General features: G+C 49.1%; 1 protein-coding gene across 1 annotated transcript; it reads left to right on the top strand.

The window, feature by feature from the left end:
- Positions 1–1,636: 1,636 nt before the first annotated feature.
- On the top strand, positions 1,637–9,290 carry LOC103748555 (alpha-1-antitrypsin-like). Its single transcript, XM_029555063.1, has 4 exons — positions 1,637–2,231; positions 5,726–5,996; positions 9,011–9,119; positions 9,183–9,290. The coding sequence occupies exons 1-4, from the start codon at positions 1,637–1,639 to the stop codon at positions 9,288–9,290; spliced, it is 1,083 nt and encodes a 360-aa protein (XP_029410923.1).
- The last annotated feature ends 1,094 nt before the right edge of the window (positions 9,291–10,384 follow it).

The raw sequence follows: 10,384 nt of genomic DNA, 5'->3' as shown, positions 1-10,384 counted from the left end.
TAGATAGGTGAATGAATGGATGGGTGGGTAGATGGAAGGAAGGGATAGATGCATGAATGGGTGAGTAGATGAATAGATGGATGGAAGGTTAGATGGATGGATGGTTGGATGGATGGGAGAGAAGATGGGGAAGGAGTTCCTTGACCCAGGATATCCCTGTTCTTGCTTCTCAGTCTGAGAGAGCTGCATGACCCTCTTCCACACTAGGTCAGCTCGGGAGTCTCTGTGCCTCCAAGTTCCCCATGCACCAGTGAGCACCGCACACTGAGGCTGGAACAGTTGCCCAAGGCGGGTACATGCTGACCTTTCCATGTGACCATGACTGCCAAGATTGGCAGGTGATGTTTGCTGCCCTCTCATTCCTCAGGCCACAGCAGCTACCCACAGAGCTAGATTCAAAAGTGCACAGGTGCATTAGACTCCCAAGCTCATGTCCTGTAAGTAAAACTTACCTTCCAGTCACCTGAGGTCTGGGCCCTAGGACTCTCACTTTGCCCCTGGGGAGAAAGTTCTCTGCATGGTCAGAGACCACAGTGGGAGGCAGCTCTAAAAGTGTCCTAGCCTTGTATGGTAGCACACCACAGGGGCTGGAAGCTGTGTTCAGGGACTCTTATTATAGAGGGGCACCTTGTTCTGAACAGGGAACCAGTGAAAGGATAGAGCCTCCTCTTTGGAGAAGCAGAAACAGAGCCCTGGCTCAGCTGCGGGCTAGCTATAGATTCTGAGTAGGCCACCTGACCTCCCTGGCCCCAAGTTTTTGCAAGGCTGTAAGGATCAAATGGAACACTGCTCAGAGCTCCCTCAATGACTCAAGAGACAAGACTGTACTACGGAGATTTAGAGAAAGGGTTAGGGAAAGAGTTAAGTACTCAGATGTAGGCAACAGAGGTAGGCAAGAGTGGGGAGCTGCCCCAAGGCAAGAAGTAAAGAACATCTGGAAGAGCTAAAGCAGTGGAGAGGGTTCTCTTAGCTGGCAGAGGGATGCTAGGGCACAGAGCTAGACCATCATGGAAGCATGAGAGCTGCCAGCCTCTCCTTGCCTGTCAGAAGCTCATTGGCAAACTCAAAAGCAGGACAGTTGGGGGCAGGAGAGACTGAGGCACAGTCCCAAGGCCTCAGCCTCCAAGGGACAAGCGGGGCAGAGAGGGGCAAAAGAAGGAATACGGGTTTTGGGTGCGCAGGTGGAGAACTGAACTTCTACTTGATATTGAACACATACCGAGACTATATACATAGAACATGGTAGATTATAGCTAAACTCTAAAGCAGTCCATAGGACTGTTTTGCTACTGTCTTTGTTTTATTGAACACCTTGATGGTTTCCACCTAGGCAGTCTGCTCTCACAATTTGTGGGCAGGTGTTCTGACCTCTGTTCATACCTGGGGCCTCTACTGGGTGGGGGAGAAGTTGGCTGAGATCACACTGGAGCCAGATAGTCAGGCTTGATCGGTCAGGCTTCCAAGACTGACTGTACCTGAGATCTTTCTATTTCTGTAAGAATTCACACCCTCCTAATCAAAGCCAACCAAAGGCCCATGCTAGAGGGCAGATCAGCAGGAAGTCTTTTAGAGCTTTGTGCCTTACTGGGCTGTAGGACCAAGCTGAGTGACTCTGATGTATATAACTTTATCTAGGATGGCACACCCCATTCTGTCCCTCTGGCTGCTAGTGAGCTGGCTAGATCCCCACACCTGTGAGGCATCAACACCAGTGACTCTTCGGGCACCCTCCTTCATCTTCAACAACTCCCAATTTGCCTTCAGCCTCTACAGACAGTTGGCAGTACCCAAACGGGGCAGGAACGTCCTCTTTTCTCCATTCAGCATTGCCGTGCCCCTCACGCTGCTGGCCCTCCAGGCCAAGCCAGAATCCTCCTACCAGATTCTTCAGGATCTGGGGTTCAGCACGAGGGAAGACGTAAACACCCAAGCACCCACACACTATGGGCAGCTGCTGGGTGCCCTCCTGCCGCATCCTGGGGAGTGCGGGGTAGATACCGGAAGCTTGCTGTTTATGGACAAGAGGTTAAACCCGGTACAGAAGTTTGTCTCACTAGCCCAGAGCTTGTACCGCACCGATGTCTTCCTCATCGCCTTAGGGAACTCCGAGATGGCCATGGATCAGATAGACTCGGCCATGCGTGACAGGACCCACGGCAAAATTCAGAAGCTTTTGAAGGAGCTGGAGCCCCATTCCACCTTGATTCTGGCCAATTATATTTTCTTTAAAGGTCAGTGATCCTTTCCCAGTGCTCTGGCAGCCCCATGGCGCTAGCCCTTTACAGATCTTTGCTCCTTCAGCTTGGGACAGCTCTGCCCCCCCACCTCTATGCCTAGGCGCCTTCCTCTTTAGTTTTCTTTTTCCACAGCTCTCTCAAACCTCCTCAGTACAGTCTTGTCCTTTGAGTTGTTGAGTGGGCCCTGAGAAACGCTTCATTTAATCCTTACAAACAACCCTGTAAAACACTGGGCTGAGGAAGGTTAGGATTATTTAGACCTCTCCCAGTTGTTGCAAAGGTCAGCCATCTTTTCCTAGGCAAACCCCGACTCTCCTTGCCCTGCTTGTCTGGGGCTCTACATGCAGGGCCCTATGCACTGGCTCCTGCTCCCATCTTTTGCCTCTCTCTGGAACCTTCCCCTGAACATTCAGACTCTAGCCCCTACCCTCTCCTCTCTGACACAACCAAGTTTCAGGACACGGTGTCTCAACTCAGAACCAACTACATCTTCCTTAGGGCCCAGTGACAAAGGAGAACAAGGGGCCCTTTGTTCTAAAATCATATTCCAACATGGAGACAACAGAGCACTAAGCCACCCATGGGGCCCTGCATGACCACCCAGCTCATACCCTTGGTAGCTAGCACTGCCCTCCTAAGCTACACCAGTGTGCCTCCCATTCCAGACACAAGTCTTGTGTCTGCGCAGGTTATACATCTTGTTTCCAATTGTTGAATCAAGCTGCCTCCAACCCACTTTACAGAAGAGACTCTGTAGAGCAGGGATACATACTCCCAGCCTAGCTGTTGGTGGTATTCTGTTGGCCTTCCTGCTGGACACACTCCTCTCCTGGCTCAGCATGACCTTTCTTCTCCTCCTCTGCTCCAATCTCAGAGCAAATCTCTTTCTCATGAAGCCACCTCAATGGGGGCCCATCATGAAGCTCCTTCCCCAGCCTCCTTTTCTATGCTAGGGTCTTACGCCATGTTGTGCCATGACAACATGCCTGTGCATGAAGACGCCCACCTCCATACCAGACCCTTGTGCCCACCAGCCACTGGTCACTTCCTTCTGAATGAAGTATCCTGGGCTCAGCATGTTCCCATCCAAAGCACTTCTTTCCACCATTTCCTCCACCCAGAAGTCTCCCCTTCCTGCTCCTTTCCTCTAGGCTCAGTAAATGCTCCAACTCCAGCCAGGGCCTGAAGGTTGTCACACTGCTAGGGAGACAGATCCCTGGTCTCTTTTCTCTCCACACCACATACTAACTTTTGACCATTGACCCAACCATAGCTATTGTTCCTGTTCAACTTACCAAGTTACATTATCTCTTGTATCGTTTGGAGAATTTGGAAATGGTAAACTCACATTATAGAAACAGTGACAAATTTCACATTATTGTTGAAGCTTGGTAGTACAGTTTCGTTAGGAAACAGTATTCAAAAATTATAATAGACATTTAATTTCAAATTTATATTCTAACATCTAGTTACATATTTTTAGTGTGAGCATTATATTGGTTTAGTTATTACAGCGATTTCTATTTCTTTTTTTCTTTTTTTTTTTTTTTTTGAACTACCAGACTGTGATTTTTATCTCTAGAAGTTCAGTCAGGGTATATGTGAGCCAGAGTTGTGGTCCCTTTGCAACTACCTCTACTTTTATTGTTTGTGTCTTGGTTTTTGTTTTGAGACAATTTCACCCTGTAGCCTCAGCTGGTCTAGAACTTGCTGTATAGACCAGGGTGACCTCAGTCTCGCAGAGATCCACCTGCCTCTGCCTTCTAAGTGCTAGGAGTAAAGGTGTGCACTAGCACACCGGGCTTACTTCTTAATGAGTTTTCCTATTTGCAATTTGCCTCCCCACCAAGGGGGCCACAGGGCCCTTGAATGTTATGTCTCCTACTGAATCTTCCTCCACGTTACCTCTCCCTCCCTTCCTCTATCCAAAAGCACCACAGATGACAAGAAACGACAGTCCTGATGGTGTAGATCTGGCAGATCCCGCCCTGACAGATCCTGGCCCTGTTATATGATGTGACTTTGTCCCTGTCTCCCGTCATCTTCTCCAGCCAAGAGGGGCCCTCCTTCAGGGTTCAGCTCACCCATCACCTCCAGGAAGTCTCCCCTGACAAGTTCCTCTGGGAAAGAGATTGTAACCTTTAGGAACAAAGCAAAGGACCCCCAAATGTCATATACTCCTGTAAAACAATTATTGTCCTTCTGACGTTCAGATGTAATTAGGCACCTGATAGCCTAGTTACCTGATAGCCCTTCCTATCACCACTCAAAGGACGTGGAGAAAAACAAGCTTTTGTTTTAAGCATGCAGAGTCTGAGGTGCTTTTTAGACATTCGAATGCACGTGCCCAGGTGGCTAAGCAGGAACTGTGAGAGGTGCCAGCTGGTGTTGGGGACTGGGAACCCCAGAAACAGAACAGTTCAGAACTTCTGGTGGAGTTCTGGTAATGCCACATTCTTTCTTTCTCTAAAGATATACTGTCCTTAGTATCCTGATTACTTGTCCCAAGGCTATAAGCTTCTTCTGCAGATGGATGCATGGTTTTGTGCAATATATACCTTTACTGTAACCAATCAGGATTGCAGGGAAATAAAACCAGCTTCCTGGTCCTCCCCAGTGCCTCTGGTCCTATTGGAGCACAGACCTCAGTAGCCACAGCAGGTGATGGCAGAGCTGGCCACTGCAAGTCCTGGCTAGAACCTCAGCTATGGGGTAAGAAGCCAGGAAACCAGCTCATAGGAGGCTGAGCTACAATTTCTTGACTCCAGGCCCATAGGACTGCATTCTAACTGATCCTGAAGATACCAGGGAGAGGAAGTTATCTAGATGTTAACTAGTTATCTAGTCATCTAGTTATCCCAGTAGATGATGGGAGAGTTGTACAGTATTAAAAAATGAATGGCTAACAATTACCAAGCATTGCTATATGACAGGACTATACTCAGGGCTCTTTTTACATTGATACTTACTGGTATCTGTAAGAGACCTATTACCTCCTCAGTTGACCCAGGAAGAAACTGATGGACTCCTGCGCGCCCTGGCCTCACTTCTCACCCTCTGTCGCCTCTTTCCAAGCAGCTTCACAAACTTCCCCATGTCCTTAAAACATGGCAGACCCCTTCCTGCCACTGGACCTTTGCATGTGCATTCTATCTCTCCAGAATGTTCCTCCTCTGGATATTCCACTTGTTCTCCTATGCTATTAAGTCTCCAATTCATATCACCTTCTCAAGAATGCTTTACATGGAATTATAACTGTCTCCCTGGCTTTCTCTCTCCCCATAGCTCACATCACCAGCTGGCATATTGGTTTATATATGGAGTCTGCTGCTTGTATTCCATACTATGGAAGATCCATATGAACAGGGATCGCTCATACCTGCCTGCATGACTTGCCACATAGCACCCTGAGGGCCTCCCTGGTGGACAACCCGAGCTGTGCCCTGGGGACTGCTGGCCCTGCTGATTCTTGTGCACTCTCTTCTCAGGGAAATGGAAACACTGTTTTGACCCAAAGCTCACTGAGATGAGGCCTTTCTCATTGCGTGAGGGGGTCACGGTCCTGGTTCCCATGATGCAGCGAGTGGGCTGGTTCCAACTGCAGCATTTTCCTCCCCTGCACAGTCATGTCCTCCGGCTGCCCTATAGCTGCAACATCTCTGCCATCTTCATTCTTCCAGACCTGGGGAGAAGCCAGGAGTGCGAAGAAGCACTGGTGGGGGAGAGTTTTGACACGTGGATTCAGCCCTTACCACTGAGGTGAGACCCAGGTATCTCTGCCTTCCCCTACTGCAATGAAACCCTTCTAATGGTCACCTCGGTTTCTGGGCATCTTTAGGCCATGATGTGGGGACTGGGACTAGGTCACGTTCTAATTATCAGACAAGATTCAGCCATTCCTCCCAGAGATGGGAAGAACACACTGAATGATACCACCATCACCATCACCATCATCACCATGGAACCAATCCACTGCATCTTCCTTTGAGAGATTCATAGCTCACCATAGCCTTTAGAAGCATTGTGAGATTATAAATAAGGGAACAGAGCTGGAAAAATGGCTCAGCTGGTCAAGGTGCTTGCCCCCAAGCCTGGTGACCTTAGTTTGATTCCTGGAACCTACCTGATATAAGGAGAGAACGGACTCTCATAAGTCATCCTCAGATCTCAACACTCAGGCTGTGGCGCACGTACAAGTGTGCACACCGTGCACGCGTGCACACACACACACACATCAAGTCACACATCAACACACACAAATAAATACTTAAATTTCTAAAAACAACAAAAAAAGAAGGGAACAAGGGGCTTGGGAGATGGCCCAGTCAGTAAAGTGTCTGCCTTACAAACATGAGGCCTTAGAGTTCAATCCCCAGAATCTATGTACAAAGAGCCAGGCATGATGGAAAATGCTTGTAATCCCAGCACTGGGAAGCAGAGACAGGCTGATCCCTGGGACTTACTACTCAAGCAGCATAGCTTGTTCGGCTATGAGAGACTCTGTCTCAAAAGACAAGGTGAACAACTCCCGAAGTTGTCCTTTGACCTCCACACACATGTGCATACGTAGGTATGTGTACACCCGCACACACATGAACACAGATGCATACACACATACATACATACATGAAGAAAGGAACACGTATCCCTTGGAAGGCAAAGGCCCAGCACTTCCCAAGCAGGGTTTGAACATGTGATGGTTTAACAGAGGACCTGTGCACAAACTACAGTGCTGTGGAATCTTAGTTGGATAATTACCTGCCCTACCACTTATGTGATCTGTAAGTGACTTCATAGGGTACCAGACTCAGACTCAGTCCTCTTTACTGGGTGCTTTGTTGGGGAGTCTATGACTTTCCATCCACCCACCTGCCCTTCTCTTAGCTCTGTCCTGACATGTTTATTTCCATTATTTAACACCTTTGCTATTCAAAGTCTGCCCTGTGACCAGCATCTTTGACTTCATCTGAGTACTTGCTAGAAACACGAGCTTTAGGTCCACCCCATACCTACGTATTGGAATCCTCTTACCAGGTCCAATGAGGATTCTTGTGCATGTTAAAGACTGAGAAACCCTGACCTCAAGCAAATCTTGCCACTTCCAAATAGATCCTCCAGCTCCCCACCACATAAACCACCTATGCACTGTCTACCAAGTCCTGTACCCCTGTCCTCTGCCCTCTGTCCTCTATCCTGTCCCTGTCTTCTCAATTTTAGCATGTGGTAGGCTAGAGAGTCTCTGTCTCACAGAGCTATCCTGAGTATCAAAGGATGCTCAGCGGTGTCCCTGGGCACTCTGCCTACCAGATGTCAGAAATGTCCTACCCCCAGATGTAACAATCAAATCAATCCCAAGTCACTGATAGATGTCCCCTGGAGATTAGGTTTGTTTCTAGGAGTTGCAGCAGGTGGGGCCCTGCCTATGTGACAGGATAGGAAATGGGCCTCATGGAGCTGAAGGTTGAACTCATCCTGACAAGACATTCTCTCATTCTCAGGGAAACTGACGGGAGGCTCAATATAGCAACCTGATACTTGGTCCACCCAAGAAGGTTTCTGTTAGGAAGTTGGACTGGGTTAGTGCCTGGGATCCAGATAGAGGAGGAAGACACACTTCCTTGGGGCGAAAGCACTTCAGAAAGAAAAGCTACCTCTTGGCATGTGGTCATCCCTAAGCCTGTCACATACAGCTTCTACCTGGCTGCTGAGCATGGAGATTTCCTATAAGTGCTTGGCTTGATGTATTTGTTTGTTGAGACAGGGTCTCACTATGTAGCCCCAGCTGGCCTAGAAGCTATGCACACCATCCCGGGCTGGCTTCAATCTCACAACAATCTCCCTGCCTCTGCCTCCCAAGTGCTGGGATTAAAGGCATATACCGCCACACCTGGCCTTGGTTTGATTTTTTTTTAGTGTGTTGTTTTTCACTTTGACTTTTTCCCCCAGCATCAACAAGGTATCATTGACAAATGAAAACCATGTACGTGTAAGTGGGTGGCATGCTATTTTGCTGCACATAGGCATAGTGAGATGCTGCTGAGCCAGCCATCACCTCACACGGGTCCCATTTCGCCTGTGTGGTGGAACTGCTTCAGTAGGCCCCCATGAACGACTGCAAGCTCACAGGGCAGTGTGAACATCTCCAGGTCCCAGACACATGATGGAAATCCAGAAACAGACCATCTCCCTTGCAGTCCAGGCAGCCTCCCCCTACTCTATTACCATGAGTGTGATTCTTAATCCCACATCCCACATGTAAGCAAATAAGCTTGCCTCATACACTTTTGAGGTGCAAACAGGAAATGGTGGTGGTTAGCCTTCCCCGGGACCTGTAAGGTCCAAAGCTTGGCTAATAGACAGGAGAAATTAGAAACAGCCTAAGTTGGAGCACAGACAAGATTTGCTCAGCTGGACCAGGGCAGCCACAGCCCATCTGAGAAGCAACAGCACAGCTCTATAAGGACCCTCAGCTTTGAGTAACCATGGGCAAATTGGTAACCTCCTTGACCCCGTCTTCTCATCTGCAAAGCAAGTGCTCTGACCGCCTGTCCCCAGCTTTATCAAGAAGATGGAAGGATAGTCCATTGAGGAGTGCCTGCTCAGACCTGCCTGTGTAGGCTCATAGCAAATGTAGCTGTGTTATTTGAAATCTCTTGTTTGTTCGGGGAGGCCGCTGCCAGTTTATTGTACAACATCATTTCAGCTCTGTTTTCTCTCATTCCCCTGAGCAGCAGGAGGAGGCTGTATCTCCCCAAATTCTCCCTTTCTGGCAGTATTCAGTTGGACCAGCTCAAGCATCCAGCAGGCAGCCTAAATTTGTTCGGTCGCCATGTGGGCCTCTTTGGAATCACTCTGCAAGTCACACCCTTGAGGGTCTCCAAGGTAGGTCAATGCCCCATGACCAGTACCTTTAAACCTAACGGTACATGTGGCTACCCCTTCCAGACTCACTCAGGGAGTACCAATGGGTCCCCACAGTGCTCTATGAAGTCAAAGGAAACGGTGAATAACAATGCCAGCACTGTCCTGGGTATGGCTGTGTTTCCGAGATAGCAGGTCTGGGGAAGGACAGGGTCGTGTCCCCAAGCTCACCACCTGTTCTGGAGTAGCAAGGAACTTGGGAGCCTCAATGATGAATATGTCTATGCAGCCTGCTCCTTTTGGGACAGGACAGCACTCTAGTGGTTACAGAAGAGTGGTGTGGGAGAGTTGTATAAGGACGGGCCCTGCTGTAGAAAGAGGTTAAGTTAGAGCAGGATGAGGGATGGAGTTAAGTTACACAAGGATGGTGGGGTAGGTGAGACCCCTAAAATGGAGTCTTCATATTTGAACATCACCATGAGGCTTCACCTAGAACAGAAAGAGGAGGTGTTAAAACACTGGCTACCTTTGAGACAGAGCAAGTCGCAGGGCTTCAAAGCCCAGGGAGTGGATCCTGGAGCTGGTGGCTGAAAGGCCTGGCCTACAGGCCACATGCATTGAGAAAGGGTGGCGAGATAAAAGCCACTAGGGGTTTTTGCAGGAAATGACTAGATGGAATCTGAGTATTCGGGGGCCCCAGCCAGTAGAAGGAGTGTGCTGCAAGCCAGTAGAAAGACAAGTTAGTGAGGAACAACTGAGACAGGTCTCAGAGAAAAGAATGGGCATGGAAAGAATAGACGGACAAACACACAGTGCGGTGGTGGAAGTGCCAGGACTCAGTGGGCTGGGATGGGAAGGGGTGTGAATTACGAGAAAGCCATCCTTCTGGGAGACAGACAAGGAACATGGTATCAGTAGAAAGACAAGTTAGTGAGGAACAACTGAGACAGGTCTCAGAGAAAAGGATGGGCGTGGAAAGAATAGACGGACAAACACGCAGTGCGGTGGTGGAAGTGCCAGGACTCAGTGGGCTGGGATGGGAAGGAGTGTGAATTACAAGAAAGCCATCCTTCTGGGAGACAGACAAGGAACATGGTACAAGCCACAGAGCATCACAGGAGCACAAAGGCCACACAGCCCCCTATATCCCAGAAACTCAGGCTGCCCCTGGCCAGGTGGTACAAATGGAGGGTCAGTGTGGCACCTCCTGGGCTTGGGAGGGAGTGCCCGCTTGGTAACACTGTGAACCTCGGTCCTCAAAGATGGTGCACAAGGTGGAGCTGACC

The sequence above is a fragment of the Nannospalax galili genome, unplaced genomic scaffold, assembly GCF_000622305.1.
Source record: "Nannospalax galili isolate Female #2095 unplaced genomic scaffold, S.galili_v1.0 scaffold86, whole genome shotgun sequence".
In the NCBI taxonomy this organism is placed as follows: Eukaryota; Metazoa; Chordata; class Mammalia; order Rodentia; family Spalacidae; genus Nannospalax; species Nannospalax galili.
Note: the sequence above shows the minus strand (reverse complement) of the source record. Positions and strands in the feature narration are given on the sequence as shown.

Coding starts and splice junctions, on each gene's coding strand:
- LOC103748555 (XM_029555063.1), top strand. CDS start 1,637: ATGGCACACCCCATTCTGTCCCTCTGGCTGCTAGTGAGCTGGCTAGAT. Junction 2,232..5,725: donor CAATTATATTTTCTTTAAAG/GTCAGTGATCCT, acceptor CTCTCTTCTCAG/GGAAATGGAAACACTGTTTT. Junction 9,120..9,182: donor CACCCTTGAGGGTCTCCAAG/GTAGGTCAATGC, acceptor TACCCCTTCCAG/ACTCACTCAGGGAGTACCAA.